At 38.9% G+C, this 23413-nt stretch overlaps 1 protein-coding gene across 2 annotated transcripts in view; it reads left to right on the top strand.

Annotated features, from left to right (window-relative positions):
* kiaa0319l (KIAA0319-like ortholog) overlaps window positions 1-20050 on the top strand; it is a 34659-nt gene extending 14609 nt beyond the window's left edge. For both annotated transcript variants that reach the window (XM_084739124.1, XM_084739125.1), the window contains exons 6-25: window positions 584-670; window positions 1382-1625; window positions 4920-5018; window positions 5947-6044; window positions 6192-6279; window positions 8212-8304; window positions 8409-8541; window positions 9198-9303; window positions 10166-10288; window positions 10395-10518; window positions 12828-12960; window positions 13177-13325; window positions 14338-14489; window positions 14630-14768; window positions 15736-15895; window positions 16188-16330; window positions 17987-18109; window positions 18223-18313; window positions 18429-18520; window positions 18623-20050. In XM_084739124.1, coding sequence (XP_084595250.1) covers window positions 584-670; window positions 1382-1625; window positions 4920-5018; window positions 5947-6044; window positions 6192-6279; window positions 8212-8304; window positions 8409-8541; window positions 9198-9303; window positions 10166-10288; window positions 10395-10518; window positions 12828-12960; window positions 13177-13325; window positions 14338-14489; window positions 14630-14768; window positions 15736-15895; window positions 16188-16330; window positions 17987-18109; window positions 18223-18313; window positions 18429-18520; window positions 18623-18819 — 2574 coding nt within the window. In that variant the 3' untranslated portion in view covers window positions 18820-20050. The remainder of the gene's footprint in view (window positions 1-583; window positions 671-1381; window positions 1626-4919; window positions 5019-5946; window positions 6045-6191; window positions 6280-8211; window positions 8305-8408; window positions 8542-9197; window positions 9304-10165; window positions 10289-10394; window positions 10519-12827; window positions 12961-13176; window positions 13326-14337; window positions 14490-14629; window positions 14769-15735; window positions 15896-16187; window positions 16331-17986; window positions 18110-18222; window positions 18314-18428; window positions 18521-18622) is intronic.
* The last annotated feature ends 3363 nt before the right edge of the window (window positions 20051-23413 follow it).

The raw sequence follows: 23413 nt of genomic DNA on the forward strand, positions 1-23413 counted from the left end.
CGCTCATCTAAACCAAAAAGATTGACTGACATGGGCCCAAGAATAAAGAGTGGGCGTTTTTGTTTTTTTTGTATTTTTTTTGTTTGTTTGTTTCTGTTTGTTCCTGCATCACAATTTAGATGTGTAGATAAAGGCTTCAAAAGTCTAGAAATCTTTGGTTCTGGTTTGTTTTAAAAGTGCTCGATCTTTACTCTTAAAACACCGTATGAACCCTGCACTTATGTTCTTAAGTGGATCAGGTATCGGCCAAATTTGATCCACATCAAATGCACTCAGTGTCGTTATAAAAATAAGTGTCTCTGCTATCAGTTCACTGATATTGAAGAAAGATTGATTGTTGAGTCTTATTCCCAGGTTGTGAAATACTGACATTTGGAAGGAGACTCGATTATCAACTGCCTTACTGACCTGTGCTACTTCAGCTTCACTATTAAATTATCTTGGATACAAACAATGCCATAATACACTGATTTCAAATTTGTCAGCCAAATGGAGCACTGGAGTAAGATATGGGATTGAATTGAAGTGTATATAGTATAAAATATTTCCTAAACTTGTTTGTTCTCTGTGACTTTACTTTAAGGGTCCCGTTTTAACAAGACGTAGAAGAGCTATTCGTGCACAGCATCCAGGAAGCCACATATCACACACAAGACGACTAACCAGCACGGTAACTTCACAGAATATCGTTTGTTTGTTTGTTTGTCTGTAGCAGATTCTCGCATTTAAATAAGACGGCTAATAGTCTTCACCTTTCTTTGGCATTTTTCTGAAAGGGACAGAAAATCACCTCTTACCTGAAATGTTATTTATCCATCTAGATCATTTTTGGTACAAGTTGCTGAGTTTTGGAGATATCAGCCGTAGAGATGTCTGCCTTCTCTCCAATATAATGCAACTAGATGGCACTCGGTTTGTGGTTCTCAGAGTGACAAGAAATACATTTGAAAATCTCTGCGGCAATGACTCTTTAATGTTAAATGTAGAAACTGTTTTATTTCTAGTAGAAAAAGTAGTAGAAAGAGTCTACTGGTGGTATCTACTGTAGACACTAGTGTTGGGTTTGTCAAATTGATTTTTTTGGTGGTTAGTTCCATTATATTTTACACATCTTTAAACATGGCCAATATCTCCAAAGCTCATCCACTCACACCAAAACAATCTAGATGGATAAATAGCATTACAGTTAAGAGGAAAAAATATGTATTTTTGATTTGGGGGTGAACTGTCCCTTTAAATCTTTTCCAACCCCATTCTTGCAATGGCTCTAGTTAGATAAGAGTGTAGTATACAAATAAATGATAAACACCTAGAAATATGAATAACACGGCTCTTTGTTTATCTCATCGTTAAACCTTACAATTTTTAACCATTTCTACAGGAAAGTTCTAAACTGGAAACAACCAAGCTCCACCCAACTCCTACAGTACCCAGTGCCATCACACTTCTTCAGGCAGCCCACAAGAACCTTAGCCAGTTAGCCAACGGGAGCGCAGACTCCGCTCCACCGCCATCACAGCAGAACTCCATGGTGGACAACACCGCCGCCACTGCTGCGTCTTCCAATAGCAGTGATGTCAGCACGCCCACTGCGACTGCTATCATCACTGCTCCAACACAGGCTGGTAGGGAAGCCATTATCTGCAGCTCAGACAGCGATCACCTATTTCAGGCTCATTCAGTAATATGTCTTGTTCTCATTTATTAATTATGAACTGATATATAATGTAGCAGCACTGTGGTTTTGCAGCCTTGGAGGAAGATATTACATGACTCTCAGGTCCTTTCTTTACTTAAGTTGATTCAAAATACAAAATGGGTCGTATGAGGTATGTAGCTACAGTCAGTGTATTTCCTAGAGGAGATGGTGGTCTGCAGGCCTCCACTTTGGAGAAGCTGCAGGAGCACCAGTGTAAGAAGCTAAGCAATGTACTGCTGTGGACAGCGTCAGCAGCAATTTTCACCACTTTAAAAAATAAAAATCAATAATAGCTTAATGGGACATGTATTTATCCATCTAGATTCTTTCTGGTGAGTTTTGGAGATACTGGCTATCGAGATGTCTGGTTGTCTCCAGTAGAACAGGACTAAATGTCATTCAGCTTGTCCGATTTAGCAACAAAAAATATGTTTGATTAAAAAAAAAAACAGTGTCTGTCTCTTTCCAAAAATTCATGATCCAGTTACTCAAGATAATCCACACACATTGTTCATAGCAGTTTCATGTAAGAACTATTTTCTTTCTTCTAGAAATGTAGCTCCTACATAAAACTGCTCACAACAAGGTCGGTGGATTATCTTGAATAAGTGTGTCATAATATTTGGAAAGAGACACTGGTTTTAAATTTTTCAAATGTGTGGGTTTTTTTTTTGGTGCTTTGAGTACCACAAGCCGAGTGCCATCTGGTCTTATTATATTGGAGAGAACACAAACAACTCTATGGCTGTTATTTCCAAAACTCTGCAACTCACACCAAAAATATCTAAATGCATACATTGAATAAAACTTGTATCTTTAGATGTACATATTTGTTTTCACCTCTTTACTTTGCTGCCACACTGTCATTTCTGATGGGAATCCACCTGTATTTAAGCCAAATTTTTCTCCCTCCAAACCAACCAAACTCCAAAGGAAAAATCAGTAATTTTACCTCACAGAACACAGGAGTTGCTGCTCTTCTGCAGCCTTGATCTGTTAGTTAGTTTTACTTTGCTCTTTTAAAAGGATAGTTCACATTCACCTGATTCACAGAAATCATACAGTAACACAGACAAAGTGATAAATTGAGGCAGCGGTAGATGAACAACTGCCACATTCTGGAAGGTAAAATTACTGATTTTGTCTATGGAGATTGGTTGGTTTAGAAAGTGATATTTGGTGTATATAATTGCAGTTTTCCATCAGAAAAGGCTGTCTGATGCCAGAGTAAAGTGGTGAAAATATTCTGAATATAGCGTACACTTCAACTATTATTATTTTTTAGGGGAGCCTTTTATAAATGGCAAAAAAAGATGTTTTGTCGTAGCAGTTTGTTGCTTAGCTTCTGTGCCAGTACTCTTCTCTGTTTGTCCAAACTGGGGGCGTGTCGACTGCCATCATCTATTGCTAATACACCAATTATCAATAAGCACCTCATAACCCACTTCAAATGATCCAAACTATCCCTTTAAGCTTGCATTTTTCTGTTGCACACACTCAAAATGTGCAAATATCCTTTACTGTGTCTTCTTTGTGTTTGTGTCAGCTGATGTTTGACCAAATGTAGATGTACTTTGGCCACAAATTTTATGGCAGACCGCTCAGATGTTATTTTTCCAGATGAAAGCAGCATGTACTGTGGGTGTGAAACCAAATGAGAGTAAGCATTAGGAATGTGCTGAGACACGCTGGACTTCTAAAAACAGGAGTGACTTGTATGATCAGTTTCTCCTCCCTGAAGGACAATATCTCCATTTAACAATAGCAACAGTGCACATGTAAAATAATGCCTGTCGTTACAAATAAAATCGATTTAGCTTTTACAGCTAACCACACATTTACTAGAGCAAACAGTAACAAGCTGAGCTGATAGAAATGAAAATGCAGAAGTTGTACAAAGGTCATCTGCATTTTATGAGGAGCTTAAACTTTCATACACAACAAGAACCTGTGATTCTGAGAGAGGAAATCTCATAAAGCCGTCGCCACCTTGCGCAATTCACAGTTTGATTTAAAGGGAAACCAATTTTACACATCGTGATCAGTCTCCTCATCATGAGGAGTCAGGCTGTGAGAACAGTTGCATAATATCTCCTGTGGTTTTAGAGGGAGTTTAATCAAGTCTTAGAAAATAACCCTGACAGTGTTATGAGTTATTTATTTATTGCATTTCAGTTTGGGCCTGAGAGAAGAACATTTTAAATGGGAGGCATGTGTTACTAATTGGTCTGTGGAATGGGTGACATACTGTGAGTTTATACAATGCAGGGAGGGTCTAGGGAATAGAAAGTGTGAGCTTCATTATAGGAATTGTACAATGTTGTGTGAAAAGTAAATGAAAACAGAATTCAATGTTTGGCAAATTCCTTTTGCCATATATTCATTTGATTACAGTACAAAAGCAAGATATTTTATGTCCAAGCTGATCAAACTTTATTGTTTTTGTAATTATACATGTTTTTTTTTGCAGTCGGTGGTAGGATTGCCCCAAACTAGGGACTAAAATTCCCTGTTGCATTAATTATTTGTTAGCACTTATGTTTTTTGCATGAGTATATTCACAGGTGATGTGTAGTAGTTAATGTGAATATACCACATGCTGATATGCTGAAGGACTGTAGTACATCTTGCTGTAAATACAATAGTATATCATTTCTCCAACCTCACCTCCATCCTCATCCCTCATTCAAATATCCAAAACCCTCCCTCTGATGATACTTGGGACTAAAATATGTGATGGAAGCAGGCAGGATACATTACATTTATTTTATTTGCTGGGAATTTAATAATTATAAATAAGTATGAATTTAAAAATTCATCTGTAAGACCTGTTTAAGAGGTTACAATCAATTACAGATAGACATTTTTTAATCTTTTCATTTTGTACTAAAAAAATTACTTTATGTGTTAACTGACCCATGATTTTGTTATTTATTTGCTGTTCTACTAGTTCTACTTTTTGTAGAGTTGCAATGATTAGTCACTTTATCAATTAGTTGATTTAAAGAAGATTTGCCAATTATTTTGGTAATTTTTCAGGAGAACAATATCAAATGCTGGTTCCAGCTTCTTAAATGTAAGGATTTGCTGCTTTTTTTGACCTAATAGACTAAACATAACAGTTATTGAATAGTGAAAATAACCTGCAGAAGAATAAATTATGAAAATACATGCTGTACTTTTGTCATCATCTCCTGTCCTGTGTTGTTTTCCGCAACAGTGAGGGAGCTGGTGGTGTCGGCAGGAGAGAGTGTGGAGGTCACGCTGCCCAGCAACGAGGTCGAACTCAACGCCTTCGTGGTCCCAACTCCTCCACCAGGTAAAAAAAACATGGACATATTAAATGAAGTATTGCAACACATTACTAGGAAACTACCTGGAAACTTGATACACGCTGTTAATTAAGCCATACCATTACAGCAGTGTTTTATAATTGTTTTTCAGTCTGGAAATAAATGAAAAATTAATTAGAATTTTATTTGGCTTAATGGCAGACCAACCATCAATTATAGGCATGTAACAATGTATCAGTACAGCAATAAAAATGCCTGGATACTAGACTGTGACAATATTGACCATGATATTACATGGTTAATTATTATATTTTATGAAATGACTGTTCATGAGTCCTGCACTGTTTTTGTTTTGATGTTACATACATAATTCAAATATTTATCACCAAAGCCAGTTTTTTGCACATGCTGAGGTCGTGGTCAGCTACTTCGATTTTATTTTGCTTGTATTAAAGAAGAAAAGCAGAAGCACTTGTAATAATAATTTTCCACTGACAAAAATGCTGAGTACATCAGTTTGTTATTTAATAAAGGACATTTTGTCAAGTCATCATTTTTGTTTTTTTTGTTTTTATATCAGGATAAATTGACTTTTGAGTTTTTCATATCATTACATCCCTAATCAGTTAACATGTTGAGATATATTTGGTGTTCAGTGAAGGATTTAAATTCAACCTGCCTGACAGTTGTATTCCTGAGTCACCATCTGCATACTGTGCATCACACTGAACACTTGCCAGAGAATTTTAAATCCAGACAGGAAAATGATTATACAGTTAAGGAGGAGGACGGCACGTCATCATTTTGTTAATCCTCTGATCCCTCCTCAACATGCTCTCTAACGAAACTAAAATCTTTCATCTGAAAATTATCCTTATCTGCTAGATTTTAATTAAGTGCATGAGCAGTTTTGTTTATTACACTTATTTATTTATTGTTACTCCTTCTTTACAGGGACAAACTATGCATTTGACTGGCGTCTGATCACTCATCCCAAAGATTACAGCGGGGAGATGGAAGGGAAGCACAGCACGACACTTAAACTCAGCAAGGTACAGATCACAGCTTTCATATTCATGTTCTGCTAAAAATAAAACATGCAGCTGTAGCTCTGTTGAATGTATTAACAGAAGGTTTCAGTACATCACTTCTTCTTCCTGTTTGCTTGATTCGCTCGCTCTCTCCTCTTTCTGTCTCAGCTGACTGTGGGCCTGTATGAGTTTGAGGTGGCCGTGGACGGGGAGGGGGCCCATGGAGAAGGTTATGTCAATGTCACAGTCAAACCAGGTGAGGTCCAACATGCAGCACACTGATCTTATTAGCTGTTTGCAGGGGGATGTTTTTATGTGCATACATGAAATAACCAAAACACAATGAAATGAATTAGCTTCAGCAAATCAATGAACACACGCAGTGTTTCCTGCCCAATGGGGATCTCCCTTCATCACGAGTATGGATATAGACACATCTAATCTGATGACACCTGTTCTCATAACAAGTACATTATCTGCACTGCATGTTTCAACCTTACAAAACGCAATTGCAAAAAAAAGCTTCTTTTTTTTCAAGAGAAGCAAAAATACTGTTAAATGTGCTCCAGCTCATCCTTTTAGGACGTTTTAATGACTCCCCTTTCAGTTTCATTATTTAGTTTTTCTGTGTATGGAATATGTTGTCACGATTAAAATTTTAAGACTTGTGCCACATGACATAATTTTGTAATATTTTCTGCTGCTGCACCACCAGTTCATGCAGTGTAAATAAATAAAAAGGGAAATTACAAAAGTGAGTCGTATGACGCTGGCTGATGTAGGAACATTTAAAATTATGATAGAGAGGACGTCGTGCGGCTCAGGCCCTGTCTGTTTCAGTGCGCCTGGAAGTTACTTAACATCCTCCCAAATCTGTGTTCTTAATCTGTGATTACAAAAACATGACCTCTATTGTGTGTCTGTACATCTTGACAGTGGGATCCCTCTTCTCTGTTGTTCTGCTAGTTTTTTTCCTCCATTTTTTTCTCTGTTAAAGTTAAACAGTCTTTCAAACAGTCACAGCAGTAACGTGGGTTTGTTACGCATCACTGAAAACACTGATATCTCAAATGGCATTATGACATTTCGAATTGTTGAGGTTATCAATAGAAAACCTGATTTCAGTGTGTGTATCAGTACTTTTTTTAACATACTGTGATAATACTGATAACCATGATAACCACGATAATCATGACATGAACTTTTCATACTGCTTCATCTCTAAATAGAATTGAGACTCTAAGCCTGGAAGGTGTCATATGCTTTTCAGATTGTAAAATAATTTGGGGCAAATTTGTGATTTATGATATTGGGCTGTATTGACTAATGTGATGAAGGGAAAATCTGTGTGGAAAATCGTGGAGATGTATGACAAACATTCAAAGGCAAAGAGGAGCAGTCACAAATGACTCTCAGTAACACTGATTGAAAGATACTCACTGGAGTAACAACAGTACAGTGTACAGACACAACAGTGATTTTTATTGTCATTATTGTCCTGTATGAAATGTGGTTTTGATATTGATGCTGTCACGTTTTGCCAAGTTTCTGTTTATATTATTGTAAAAAATATTTTAAAGTCCAGATGAAACTGCATTTCAAGAGTATCTAGCTTTCGTATTGCAACGTATATTTAGGTTTTTAACAACATATGTTGTTAAATAGGTGCACAATATAAGTGTGATTCGATCTAAAGTGGTTAAAAAGACACTTTTCATTTCATCTAGACTTTCAAAAAGCTATAAAACCCCTAACTTTATGTGCTTTTCTTTTATTGCTCGACTGTTATAATGCATGTGATTGTATCTAGTTATCTGGTCAGTGCTTTCTTCTATGGAAATTCCAGCTTGATTTTAACAGTCTTATAGTCCATGTACTAATTTTAGTCAAACTAAACAATAATGTGGTGTATCTCTGTTGCTACAGTAGGTCTTCATAAGGCCATGACTAATGTTTGAAGGTATTGTGTTTCCTAACAGTCAGTGTAAATAAGGAATGAGTCCGCTGTTCATGTTCACTGAATAAACTTTGATCTTTCTCGCTGGAAGACGAGGCTGCTTTCCTCCCACACACAGTTGTATTTGTGACTTTTGCCAAGGCAGCGGCTGATTTGTACATACTGCCTCAGTTGCAAACAACTGATTTACAGCTCAGTAAGCGACTTAATTTCTTGTTTTTCACCTGACAGAGCCGCGGGTAAACAAGCCTCCTGTTGCCGTAGTTTCCCCAAAGTTCCAGGAGATCTCCTTGCCAACCAGCTCAACCTTCATCGACGGCAGCCGTGAGTGTCTCGCATGACAAACATATTTAAGACCAGCAAAAGAGAAAGGCTTGCTTACCATTGTGTTCCTCCTCCTCTTTCCTTCCTTCCTTCCTCCTCTGCAGAGAGCACCGACGATGACAAGGTGGTGGCGTGGCACTGGGAAGAGGTTAAAGGTCCCCTGAGGGAGGAGAAGGTCTCTGCTGACACTCCTGTCCTCAAACTCACCAGCCTGGTGCCCGGGAACTACACATTCAGGTACAGGTGGACATTAATCATCCTGTAGAGATGGATGACATTGTTTTAACTTTGAGAAGACCCAAGCTGTCTGGTGTGTTTTAGACAGGCACTTTTTCCTCCTGCCAATAGTGCTACTTATCCATCTAGATTGTCTTGCTCAGTTTTGGAGACATCAGCTGTAGAGATGTCTGCCTTCTCTCGCATGTAATGGAATTAGATGGCACTCGGTTTGTGGTGCTCAAAGTGCCAAAACAAAAACACATTCGAAAAACTCAATGTCTCTTTCCAGAAATCATGACCCAGTTACTCAGATAATCCACAGACCTTGTTGTGAGCAGTTTTATGTAGGAGCTATTTTCTTTCTACGAAATTACACTCGTGCCCGTGGCAGAGCGGGACGTAAATAGTTATGGTGATCTAGCTAACACAGTGATATGGTTGGTGTGTGTAGTTCAGTAGAATTAAAATAGTGGTAAGAGACATTGTTGTTGAGTTTTTCAGACATCTCTACAGCCGATATCTCCAAAACTCTGAAACTCACACCAAAAAACAATCTAGGTGAATAAAAAGCTCTATAAGCAAAAGGGAAAATATGTATTTTTGATTTTTGGGAGTCAACATCCCACCCAAGCCGTTCAGTTTGTGTATTTAACCTAATGAATGTTCTCTCTCAGTTTGACAGTGACAGACTCAGACGGAGCCACAGACTCAACACAGGCCACCCTCTCTGTCAACAAAGCCAAGGACTACCGACCTGTGGCCAACGCCGGCCCTAACCAGGTCCGAAGTGCATTCTGTCGTCATGGCTCTGTTCTTTAAAGGGATAGTTGGGATTATTTGAAATGGGATTATATGAGGTACCTATTTATAGCTCAATTATTAGCTACAGGAGTGCAGCAGGAGGACAGGATCAGTAACATCAGTAATCTATTTTAATGACCTAAAAAATCAGTATCAGTTGAAGTGTACACTATTTAAAATATTTTCACCACTTTAGCTTCCCTTCAGGCAGCCTTTTCAAACAGGAAACAGACATTATATAAGCCAAATATTGCTCTCTCCAAACCAACCAAAGTCCTTTTGTGAAATCAGTAATTTTACTATTTATATTTCTATGTTATTTTACTAGTTGTTGGTCTTCCACTGCCTTTGGTAAGTTTGTCTGTGTTACTGTGTGACTTCTGTGTTTTAAAAAGTTAGTTTGGATTCGCCGAAGTCACACGATAAGATAAACAAAGTGACCATTTGAGGCAGCGTTAGACCAGCAACTCCCTTATTCTGTGAGGTAATATTACTTGTTTTGCTAATCGAGTCTGGTTGTTATGGAGAGAGCCATATTTTGCTTAAATAATTTCAGTTTCCCTTTGGAAAAGACTGCATGCTATCAAGGTAAAGTGGTGAAAATTTTCTAAATATAGCATACAGTTAAATCCATATCAATTTATTTTTAAAGGCTAAAAAACTTTTGCTGCTAACCCTGTCCTCAGCAGTGCATTGCTTAGTTTCCTTGCACAAAACACTAAGTACCTCATACAACCACACATCAGATAATTCAAACTGTCTGTGTAAACTTGAAAAACGTCAAAATGCCATTTCAGTTACTTCATAACCAATGGCAGGTCTTTCTTTTTACTTAATCCAGGCCATCCAGTTGCCACACAACTCCATCACTCTGAATGGCAGCCTAAGCACCGACGACCATGACTCCCTGTCCTATGAGTGGTCCCTCAGCCCTGAGAGCAAAGACAAGGTGGTGGAGATGCAGGTGAGATACCATAAGACTCTACTTATAACTAATTATCACGTTTCAGTTGATTTTTCCCCTGCATAAGAGAATCATGGCTAACAGAGGAACCGTTTTATGCTTTTAGGGCGTACGGACACCCATCTTGCAGCTGTCTGCTATGCAGGAGGGAGACTACACCTTCCAGCTGACCGTGACGGACTCAGCTGGGCAGCAGGACACCGCCCAGGTCACCGTCAATGTGCAACCAGGTAAACAGCTGCAGAACAAAAAGAGCTCTTGTTGAAGCACCACCTTAGGAATTTGGATTAGTGTGCTCAGTGAGATGTTGAGAAGAATATTTGGTTAATCAGCTGTTAGAGTTTTTGCTTCATATTTCCTCAGAACTGTTTTAATAGTCATTGACTCATGTGTCTCAAGTCTACTTATTCAGCTGCACACACTTATGTAAACACCACTTCTTGTTTGCCCTTGCCCTCTTTCGCAGGCTTTGTACAAATATGCACATGAAGTGTGAAGGGCACACTGAGCAACAGTACATACGGATTTATACTTGGCCTCTATAATGTGTGAAGCTGATGTCAGTACTTAAACTGCTGATAGGAAACTGTATTTGTTGAACGTTTGTTTAATAGCGTTCTGCCTCAGTGAATGGGCGCCTGATAAGCAGATAGTGTAGACTGCAAACACACACTGGCCCGGTGATCTTTCAGTGTTTGAGCAGGAGGTCTTATGTGAACTCACATCCACCTGTAAGGTCAGACCGTGTCAACCATCTCAGTAATAGTACCTGAAAGAAATGTCAGCGTGTTGTTAGTCAGAGTCTGTAATTCAGTAATTTCAGAGCAGGATTGCTGTTCTTTGATAAAACAAGTTGACCTTTGTGTTCTGAAGATAGTCGCCCTTATAATACCACAGTGTGTTTTTCTGGGATGTTATGAGTTTTCAATAGATTTTTTTTAAGTTTGTATTATTCATTAAGAAGCTTGTTGCTATTTTCTTGATTAAAATATTGGTCCAATCTGCCAAACCATTGATTTGTCAGGCACTGATCTGATTTGGATGAAACCTGGAGAAAATTATGCTTGTTGACCTCATTGATAGGTCTACAACATTGAAGTGTCCATATCAGCTGCACAGTTCCTTTGTGTGTCTGCTTTAGCATAACCCTGATTTGAAAATGGTTGGGATTCTGTTAAAAAGTATATAAAAACAGAATGCAATGATTTGCAAATCTTTTTTGACCTGTATTCACTGAATATAGTGCGAAGAAGAGCTACTTAATTCATTGTTTTTTGTAAGTATCCCCTCATTCTGAATTTGATGCCTGGAACAAGTTTCAAAAAAGTTGGGACAGGGGCAGCAAAAAATAGGGGAAAGTTGTGGAATGCTGAAAAACACGTTTAGATCATTCCACATCAAGAGATTAATTGATATCAGGTAACAGTATCATGATTGAGTATGAAAGAGGCATCCTTGAAAGTCTCAGTCGTCGGACCCAGACGCCGTCCTATACCGACCCGGACCTATAACCAATAAATTATTAAGAGATTTTAAATTTTGACGGGACGCTTCTATTTTAACTGGCTCAAATTTTCTAGTCTTTCCAGCGCTGGTTTAGATGATCAGGAAACGCACAGACCAACTGCAGAGAAGCTGCGTGTGGAGGAGACTGTTGTTAATGACGGAGTTTATTACAACAGTCGAAACTAACATGATGGTCACCGATGTTTTTAATGTGGCGGGCCACCATAAATAAAACACTATTCACTGAACCACAGAGAGTCACTGAAACACTGATCACTGACCTGCTGTGATGGAAAAAATACTCAGATTCTCTACTTAGGTATTTTTACATTGTGGTATTAGTGTTTTTACTTAATAACAATTCCTTTTTTGAAAAATCAAATTTTATTGCTGTTGTCGTACTTAAATGGTATTCTTATTGGGATTTTTTGATGACTAAATACAGACCTGCAAACTCATAAGAGGAGAAAAAGGTGGCATGTTGGTAAACCAGTCCTCTGTCCCCTGGGGGTCTGGGAGCGTCTGTCCTGCTCCAGAAGAAAAATGTTGTTTTAACATGTTAACAAAACATCTGGTGACTGTTTTAGTTAAAAGAGTTAGTTCACTCTTCTGTTTGTGGTTTCTGCAGACATTACTACCTTTACTTTTACCTTTGTACTTGAAAAGAAAAGTAAAAAGTAAAGTGTTTGCAAATGTTTGCATGGTGAATGTGAATGTGTGCCGTGTGTAAATGAAAGGTGATCTGTTTGTCACGCATTTAATATCATGATGATGAAGAGAAGAAAATTTCACAGTGTGACAGTCTTTAATTGCTGCTCTCTTTGCTCCAGTTTGAGGATAATTGAGGGATGAAGTGTTTTGTTTGCTTGCATTAGTTGTGGAAGTAATACTTGATGTGGTTTTCATTGAAGCTCAGACGACAACCACCCACTTTTAACAGCCATTAAGCCACTTAGTACTGAATCTTTCATTGTGCAATGGAGATTAATTTTTAGTGTTCTCATCCTGGTGTCCTTCTCACTTTCTCCTCTAGAAAATAATAAGCCACCAGTAGCAGATGCAGGACCAGAGAAAGAGCTGACGCTGCCAGTGGATCGAACCACGCTGGACGGAAGTAAGAGCAGTGATGACCAGAAGATCGCCACCTACCACTGGAAACAAACCAAGTCAGTCTCAAGCAGACTTACACACACATCTGTGCAGGCAGTTTGCATTCGCTGCAGGCTGTGAAAAATCAGTCAGTCAACAGCTTAACTGCAAATAGGGTTAAATTTAAATGTACAAAAAAAATTGATTTAAAAAGCAAACTCTTCCCTCTCCAGTAAATTGTCCTTCATACTCTCTCTTTCTGTTCTGTTTCTGTCCGTCTGTTCCTCCGCCAGGGGTCCTGATGGTGTGAAGATTGAAAATGCAGACAGCGCCGTTGCCACGGTGACAGGTCTCGAGGTCGGCACGTACGAGTTCACCCTGACAGTAACGGATGAGAGGAAGCTGCAGAGCAGCGACACTGTCACGGTCATCGTCAGAGAAGGTTAGGGGAGAGAGAGAGAGAGTGTGTGTGTGTGTTAGTGTGTGTGTGTGTGTGTGTGTGTGTGTGTGTGTGTGTGTGTGTGTGTGTGTGGACTAATCCTTCTCTCTCAGCTGGCAGCGGTTGGATGCAGGCAGGTGAAGATTATGGATGATATTGTGAAGTATGAATTTAGGGAAGCATTTACACAGGTTTTCTTAGTAGTATAGAATTTGATTTTAGTCATTTTCAGGTCTGGATAAGTATTGTTTTATTGTTTTCTGTTTTCTAAAAATCTAAAATTCAGTGTAGGACATGTTGTCTAAGTTGTTATATGAATAAATTGTAGCCTTTGCTATGCTTTTGTGTTTTTTGCCATTGACCAAATACACAAACTAATGTCAGATGCCCTAATTGATTTAATGACTCTTAATTACAAAAGTTTTGATCATTTAGGAATGGCAGTGGTTTTATTTATTTATTTTTTTTATGGCCAAAATTTTTCTCCAGGGGGGTCATGCTCCTCGACAAAGGAATTGAAATGGGAAAATAAAGCTTGTTGTCAAATATGGTCTGAAATTTTTACAGAGTAGTCTGGAGTCTGGAAAAATAGCAAATTCTGAAATGGAAAATATGTAGGAACCTTGTATTCACTTTTTTTTTAAAGTAAGTGTTTCTGTGTTTCAAGGCAGAAGTTGAACTGATGTCAGTATTTATGTTTAAGAGAAGGCAACAGTGAGTTTGTATCCTCAGTATATGTTTTAGAACTTGACATTGTTTTAGGTGCTGTGGCAGTTTGTTTGTTTGTATATCTTTTAGCTCAAGGCTAGTTTCCCAAGAGTCCATGATAAATTAAAACAACTGAAACAAAGTCCATCAGTCTATGTACATATTTTTTAATCTATTCCTTTTATCATCCTCCCTTGTCTCACACTAGGAACAGTTTGTTCTGATGGCTTGTTGGCATTTTAAATATTACAGTTTTTACCTTAATAAGTGTTTGACCTCAGTGTCTGTCATACTGTTTATCTACCAGAACTGGACCAGCCGCCGGTGGCTCATGTTGTGTCGAGTCCACCCATCGTTCTGCCTATCAGGACGGCCACTCTGGATGGATCTCACTCCACTGACGACAAAGGCGGAGTCAGTTACCTTTGGACCCGAGACGACAGCAGCCCTGCAGCTGGGGTGAGACTGGACATTGTTAATGGTTGACAGAATATAAAACTAAAGAAGAATCCACTTTGTAACCCTAAAGCAAGAAAATGACTCCAAAAATTATAAGCATTTTAACACATCAGATTTTTTTTTTTTGTTTGTTTCAATAGGATGTCCTGAACAACTCTGACCACCAGGCAGTGCTGTTTCTGGGAAACTTGGTGGAAGGGAAGTACAGCTTCACCCTGACTGTAACTGACAGTAAAGGACAGACCAGCATCAGCAGGGGAACCGTGGAGGTCAAACCAGGTAAAGTGAACAGACACAAACACATGCACACACAAACTTACAGTATAGACACACAGATTTGCTGATGTTTAGCATTCAAAAACATTTTCAATCTGGTGAAAAAATAGTTTGCTCTCTCGCTTGCCGGACATGTCATCTGGGAGAGACTGGCCTGATCTGAAGGATTTTTCAGTTGGGTTGAGATGACTGGTATAAACCTTTGATAATACGTTCAGGGTAATTGCTCCTAATAGCCACAACGCTTGAGCTGATCATTTCTCTGTCGTTATATTCTTCCTGCAAAAGTCAGTCTGTGTGGAGGTAACATTAAGTGATGTAGACGAGTTTCCTGGAGGAACAGAAATGTGGTAGTAAAGAAAACTGGTCTGTAGCTGATACAGACTTTCATCTTTGATGGGTGGGTGAAAACTGAGCAAAGCTGAGCAGAAGCTGGTTTGAGGCCTCTGATGTAAACAGTTAAAGTTGGAATCTGTAATTGGAATGATTTTAATTTGGTTGAAGAAGTTTGTCCATGTAACAGCAGCTAGTGTTGTTTTGTCAAGGCTATTTTCAGGATAAGTGGGTACATCAAAAATTAAATCACAGTATTTAATCGCATGATATCTCTCAGGATGTACTGAAGGTTATTTTTGCCTTCGAAGTAGTTTGTGAATTCAAATGGTTTCCACACAGCGAGAGACTCAACAAACCAACAGCACAAGGTTGAGCAGGTCAGCGTGCAGCATACGGTGAACAGACACAGACTAATCTGTCACTTGGTGCTTTGGCCTCTCTCCCAGATTTCAGAGTGTCAGATGAATCCTGCCTGCAATCAGCCTGTTTTTCTCATGGCCATTTCTCCCTCCCCTCGTTACCCCCCCCCCCCCCCCCCCAAACCACACTGCTCTCTACCCTCCCTCCTCCTCGTCCACGTCTCCTCTGTGTCTATAATCTCCTTTCTCGCCTTTTTGTTCCCTCTGTTTATCAGACATTTGGGAGCATGACCTTGTGGAGTTGGTGCTGGAGGTCTCTGTATCCCAGATCTCCCACCGCCAGCGCGACATGCTGCTGCGACAGGTCGGAGTTCTACTGGGCGTCCTCGACAGTGACATCACTGTGCGAGAGATCACTGCTTTTAATGAGCACAGGTGAGTCGTCCAAAGTGCATGAAATAAAAAAGATGGGAACTAAATCAATTTCATCTTCTATCTTGGGACCAGTGAAATGAAACAACCAACATATATTCACACAGAAATGAAAATATATCACTTTAAATGAATTTAAATAAAGAGGCAACTCCTTCAAGAATATAGTGAAACTCAGGGATTTAAGTAGAAAATAACATCAAGTTATTGGAGAAAAATTCCAGATTTCTGTCCTCTATTAAGGTTGTAAATTACTGTATAAGTAAGTATTTTTCCCTTTGTCCTTCTTCCTCAGTACTCGTTTGGTCTTCCTGGTGTCGGGCGGTCCAGGGCGCCCTCCTCTGTCTGGCCGCAGCGTTGCACTCGGCTTACGCAACAAACTGCGCAAACAGAAGAATGACTTCCTCATCTACAAGGCCCGACGGGTGGATACAGTCAGTGAGTACCACATAAATATAGTTTGCAAAAGACACACACAACTAAGGAAAAGAAGAAAAGAGAAGGAAAATGTACTTTTTCAGCAGAATTAAGTGGCACTTTGCTGGACATGAATTATAAGATAGTTGCATTTAAAATCATATAATAGTCAGTCAGTTTCTTGTTCTTTTTCTTTTCAGAATTTCTTTGTGTGCTTTTTCTTTTTACTTGAGGCTCACTTTTGCCAGACACCTCAGGCAGGTCATGGGGTCTGATTTTTCTTTGACCTCTTGGCCTCTGTTGCCTTAGATAATGGTCCAATAATGAAAGATGGGATTCACAGGTCAACTCTTTAAGATTTTTGAGCTGTCACTGCAAGTTATATCTTAACGTCTCCATTTGTTTTCTTGCCTCTGTTGTGAAACCTGTGCACCAGATTTGGGCAGTATCAAGTTATTACAGTATTCCAGTGTGTTTAGAAATTCCAAAAGTATTATTTTCTAAACCATCTAAAATAACAGACACTCCTCTTTCTATTGAACTGCACTCTGCCTTCTGCTTTAAAACAGGTCACATGACATCAACAATGTGTTACAACAATTATGATTTATAATCAGTTCAAAGGGCAAAGGAAAACACGTCAGTAATACTCGGACATATTTTAACTAAAAACAGGAATTATAGCCAACATTAGTGATTTGATCAGAATATTTTCATGGATTCAGAAAAACTATGAAATGGTTCTCTCATTAGTCATTACAGCAACAGCTTGTTGTCCATGTTTCCAGTATGTTATTAATTATTCAAGACAATTAAGCGGTGCTCCAAAATACACCATACGTGTCACCGAGTCAGGTCTTCTCAGTGTTTTCACCTTCATCTCACAGCACACAGGCAGCCTGTTTGAACTTGTCTAATTTTCAGTACACACTAGACGGGTTTCGAGATTTGGGACAACTGCTTGTCATTTGTGATTGTCCTGAATTTTCCAGGAAATCTGGTCACCCTACTCGCACGCGATCTCAACCCACTGATGTTTTTATATGAAATATCAAAAAAAAAGAAAGAAAAAAGCTTAAACAATTTCGCAAAGCCCAACGTGACGTGATGTCCAAAACCCAAAACTCTTCATTTGCTGTCACAAATGACAAAGAAAAGCAGCAAATCCTCACATTTTTAGAGGCTGGAACAAGCAAACTCTTTTCATTTTGTTTGAAAAATGACAATTAATCAACAAAATAGTTGGCAACTAATTCTCTTTTGACTGAGTATTTTATTAACTGACTCATCATCATCAATCATTGCAGCTCTGTGTGTCAGTGTCAGCTAAGTGTCATTGAGTCCTGCAGCAAGAATCTATGGAAGAAAGACGTTTATTTCCTATTTATTAATTATTCTATTGGTATTTAAACCCAGCAAGACTTGTCAGAGTAGGCTAACTGCTTATTAGCCTCACAAAATTGTAGGTAAGACAATGTCATACATGCTATAATGACTCGACCCTAGCCACCACCCTAGCCTGCTGTACACTGTTATCTTCTTTTAATGCACCTATTGTAGGTTTATTTTCTATAATTTGCTTATGGTCTGTTGTGGCTCCTTAGTTCTCTCAGTCTGTGTTCAATAAGATAAGACACCATTTCATCTGCTGCACTCTCTGCCTCTCTTCTTCCTCAGTCTGCCAGCTGAACTGCTCGAGTCACGGGGAGTGCGACTCGTTCACACGCCGCTGCGTCTGCCACCCGTTCTGGATGGAGAATTTCATCAGAGCTCAGCTGGGAGATGCAGAAAGCAACTGTGGTAAGCTGAGATGAATCATAATTAAATATTTTGTCGGTCATTTAAGGCGTCAGATGTGGCAACATATAATGACATGCTTTGCTTTTTTGTCTCACTAAATATTTAATTTTCAGAGTGGAGTGTACTGTATGTGACCATTGCATCCTTTATGATTGTGGTTGCTATAGCAACAGTTGTCTGGGGGATGGTGTGTTGCTGTAACAGGTGAGTGCAATACTTTGACACATACAGTATAGACATAATTTCAATTAAAGTATGTTCTTGTTTAACTATGTGAACACCAACTGATGATATGTGATGTGTTTTTATTTCCTGACAGGCGTAAGAGTAAAGTGCGCAGAAGCAAAAGTAGATATAAAATACTAGAAGCTGATGAGCAGGACAGTCTGGAGCTACAGCCACCTAGAGCAGGTTAGACACTCTTTTTTAAATAATGGGCTGAATAAAATATATGCTTAGTACAAGTTTGACAGCATCATTTTGACATTATACTGTCTCTTTCTCGCCCACCAGCCCGCCTGAAGCCCGTCCCCGCTCCCACCTCCTCTGCCCTCATGCACTCGGACTCTGACCTGGACAGCGATGACGGGCAGGGCGGGGTACCATGGACGGAGCAGGAGCGCGGGCATCTCCTGCGGCCCCAGAACGGCTCCCTGAGGAACGGCCAGGGGCCGGTCAGGGGCAAAAAGCAAAGAGAAGAGCTGCTATAGCAAGGGAGGAGGGGGGAGCTCGCCGCTGCCCTCACACACATACGCACCTCCTCCTCCTCCAGCTGTCACACCCCCTCTGTTCCTCACTCTTCCTGTTTCTCTTCTGTTGTTCTTTCTACACAAAAACCTCACACCTCTTATCCATGAAGACAAAACTGGATTAAGGATGAGGACAAGAGGAAAAACATGCTGGAAACATGTTGTCCCACTGTCACAGAAAAAAACACCACTGAACTGAAATTTCCCTGCTCCCACGCTGAGCCATTATGGAGGAAAAAAAACTATAATTTTGCTGAGAACTAGGGGTAAATGGTATAAAAATGTAACATACACCCTTATAATTTAACACAGAGACCTGAAGAATGTACTGTTACCCCTCTGACTGATGGCAGATGTTGGTTAGAGACTGAGAGAACGTAGCCTGAGTGACACTTGACTTTCTGGATTTAAAGAAACAAAAAACAAAAACAAAAAAAAACAACCAAGCTTCAATGACACGAAAACCAGCCACTTGACACGCTCACACCTTGCCTCTTGTAGACACGCATGTACGCACACAAAGACGTCATATTCACACTGTTCCAGGTCAAACTGATGCTACCAAACACTGCCATGTTGAAAACCAATGGTTAATTCTGCTCTGATGATTCAACGCAACCAAAACAGAGCTACCAACAGCAATGGACCCTTCTCCCAAAAAACAAAAAACATACAAAAAAAATGTGCATGAAGAGTGGCAGATTGTATTTCTGGTACAATCTGATACCGGAATGATTGCCTGCATGTTTGTATGTTGGGTGTATGTGTGGATTTTTTTCTGGCTGCTGAGCCAAAAGATGTTTCTTCAGAGCAGTTTGTATGTTTTTACGTCTGTTATTATTAACCCACGGAAGAGTCGCATTGTTGTCGGTTAATATGGCGGTCAGAGGCAGAGATCTTTGGAAAAAAAAAAAAACGCCTTGCTTTTATCTTTTAGTCTGAAGGCTTCCCTGTGGATTAAATTGCTGTAACACACTGGAATACACAACATTAATGAGTTTAGTCTCATCGGAGACGATAATGAGGGGTTCACAACACAACAAATGGGAACGACTGGACACTGCTTCCTCACCTCAATGTTCATTAATGTAATGATTGCTTGAACCATGAAAACCACTGAGTTTTTTTGTTTTGTTTCTGTTATTTTTTACAAACACCTATTAGGCTGTGATTAGATGTCGATGCACTTTGACTTCATGTCAATCAGCTTCAGTCTCATTTTGTCTCTTGTTGGTTGAAAAGGGAGGTCTCTTGACAGTTAACAGGGTAGTTTTGACTATTCAGACTGGGGTTGTATGAGGTATTTATTCCTAATCAGTGTATTAACTCCAGTAGATGGTGGTCAACATGCCACCAGTTTGGAGAAGCAGCAGGACTACTGGTGTAGGAAGCTGAGCAGTGTAAGTGTATGCTAAATTTAGAACATTTTCATGATCATACTTAGCCATCTGAAAGCTGGGAAACTGACTTTACATGAGCCAAATATTGTTCTCTCCAACCCAACCAAACTCCATTGACAAAAATAGTAGTTTTCCCTCGCAGAACATGGGAGTTGTTGGTCTACCGCTGCCTCAACCTGTTAGTTTGTTTGTGTTACTGTGTGACTTTGGTGTTTTAAAAGGTTAGCTTGGATTCACTAAAGTCACTCAATAACAAAATCTAACTAACAGATTGAGGCAGCGGTAGACCAACAGCTCTTGTGCTCTGCAAGGTAAAATGATTGTTTTTGTCAATGGAGTTTGGTTAATTAGGCGAGAGTGATATTTGGCTTATATAATGGTGGTTACCCATCAGAAAAGCCAGTCTGATGGCAAGGTAAAGGGGTGATAATATTCTAAATATAGCATACACTTAAACTAAGAACTTCATACAACCCTAGTTCAAATAATCTGAACTCTGCCTTTAAAGATGGAAAGTTCAGCCATAAACACCGGACCTGCATTCAAAAAAATACTTGATTTCCTTGACTTTAGAGATAAAAGGAAAGGATATATTTACATGAAGCTAAAGTCCAGAAGCACCTCAGTAATTGTTACATATCTGTAGGCTTGAATGAAAACAATGGTGTCAGCTTAATGTTTGACAAAGTGTGACTTTTTAATCCTGTGAGGTAATTATACTGCTTCTTCTGTGCAGTTTCAGCGACCAGTTATATAATTTGTTTGGCTCCAAACTTGTCTTACTTACCACTTGGCAAAAGTACCACAAAAACAAAAGGGAAAACTGAGTGACATGATCAAGAAAAACATTAGACTTCAAAACAGGCATCACTTAACTTCCATTAGATATGAAAGTGAGTTGTGTGAGGTGAAACTGTTAAATCCTGAAAACAAATGATTTCTTCCCACAAACAGGATAATAGTCTGTTCTTATTCTATTTACAGAAAACTTGTTTAATCTGAGGGATGTTTTGCCATAAATGCAAAAGGTACAGGACGCAGAGGAAGGCTCAAAGAAAAACAGCAGAAGCTTCATCTGCTTCTTCGGCGTATCAGCAGTGGTGACGGGTGTTTCTGAGGGAGAACTTTAACCAAATGACTCTTCCCTGCAGCAAATCAGTGCATTTGCATGTGAAAGTGGCCTGTAAGTCACCTTTTCTTTGGTTGTTGAATGTTAAAAGGGTACACCATTGAGACACTTCAGCGTGTACTCTGTGTGAAATAAGCAATCGTTTTTTTTTTTAAATTGAGAAAAATGTCTGTTTCTCACGGTGAAGTCATCTCATGCTCATGTCAGTTCTGCTGCTGCACTAGTTTGGTCTCAAAGCACCCAGAGGAGACTTGCTGAATTTATCTGGCCATCTTTTGCCAACTAATGTGAGGCAATTTAAAGGGACATTTCACCCCGGCATGAAAAAAATACATATTTTTCCTCTGGTCTGTAGTGAAATTTATCCATCTAGTTTGTTTTGGTGTGAGTTTTTATTTTCTTTTTACCATAGGAAGAAAATAATTCCAATATGAAACTGCTCACAACAAGGCCTCTGGACTAAGTTGAGTACCTGAGCCTATCTAGTTCCATTTTACTTGAGAGAAGGGAGACAACTCCACAGCTGATATCTCCAAAACTTGACAAGTCTCACCAAAACAATCTAGATTGATAAATAGCACTACAGGCCAGAGGAATAATATTTATTTTGGGGTGAAGTGTTCCTTTAAAATCAAGTGCACCCAAGTGCCAACTCTGTAAAATGCCATCTTTTAAATACTAATTATAATTCCTCTTGTGTTTTTTAGCACATAATATGGCTTTTGGAGTAATTGCAACGATTTGATGTTCACTCTTATTGATCTGTGTTTTTTTTTTTTTTTCCCAAAATTAGCAGTGAAAAAGAAAAAACTTTTTATGGATAATTCTGCAAAATTCAGCCTTTTTTTCTGTTACATTTACAACATTTACCAGTCACTTTTGGGATTTATAGAAGTGAATTGACCTCGACTCTGATGGAGTCCACTGTGAAGGCGGACAGAGAAAATGGGGAGCAACTGTAAAATGAAGGGAGTTTAATTTAAAACGTTTTAGATGAGATTTTAAGTGAAGGATTTACAGCCCTTCTCTTTCTCCTGTGTGAGCAGACCTGATGCAACTGGATAATCTGTAAATTATAATAAAATGTTTCAGTTTGTTCTTGAATTTTTTTTTGAGAGATGTGTGCTTGTTTCTCGCTCTGTTCTGAGTAAAAACTTTGATTAAAGCCTGAGGCAGAAACTGGAGTTTTCTTTCCCCATTTTGTCCTGACTTTGCACTTTGTCCCAGCTTGCACACGTCAAATGAGAGGAGCATGTGGTGTGACACTAAAATTTAAATGTCATGGGACTTCACCAAAGCCTTTATAAGGTCCTCTAACATTTGAAATATGGAAGAGCAGCCTTAGATATCCCATTTCTATCAATTCATAAAAATGATGATGTGTATTTTCTAACATAATTTCAGATAACATTAAACTTTCGGGGGAAAAAAATCAAACAAAAATTTATAGGCTCCCTGCAGTAACTGAAGATGCCCTAGTGGCCACAGACTTCCTGTTGAAGACCACTGCCTTAAATGATGTGTATCAGTGGCTACGTTTACATGCACACTAGTTTTCCACTAATATTCAGAATATGGCAATATTCTGAATTTGATAAAGCTCATGTAAACAGCATATTCTCTTTGGATATTCTGAATTGGGCTTTCTTCTGAATGGAGCATATTCTGATTAAGAAATGTGAGATATGCTGGTTTTATTCTGGTTTTGGAGCATTTTCTGGATATACAAACAGCAAATCCTCAATGTGTCTCAGGTTTTTACAACAGTTTGTGACACACAACATCTTTTGCTCTGATTGATGTGAAACGGACAAACTACAACACATTAAAATGTTTTTTAAAATGTGTAAGTATTTAAAAGTTATGTGTAAAAAGTGAAATACGTTAAATAAGTGCATTCATTCTACAGTATGTAATTATTCTACAGTAATTCATTTATAGTATTAAAATTAATACAGTGGTGCCTTTTACAGTAATTGAATTAATGTTGTGTTAAAAAAAAAACAGTATGCTGATTATTGCTGTA

The sequence above is a fragment of the Lutjanus erythropterus genome, chromosome 16 (genome assembly GCF_056507025.1).
Source record: "Lutjanus erythropterus isolate fLutEry1 chromosome 16, fLutEry1.hap2, whole genome shotgun sequence".
Lineage (NCBI taxonomy): Eukaryota > Metazoa > Chordata > Actinopteri > Lutjaniformes > Lutjanidae > Lutjanus > Lutjanus erythropterus.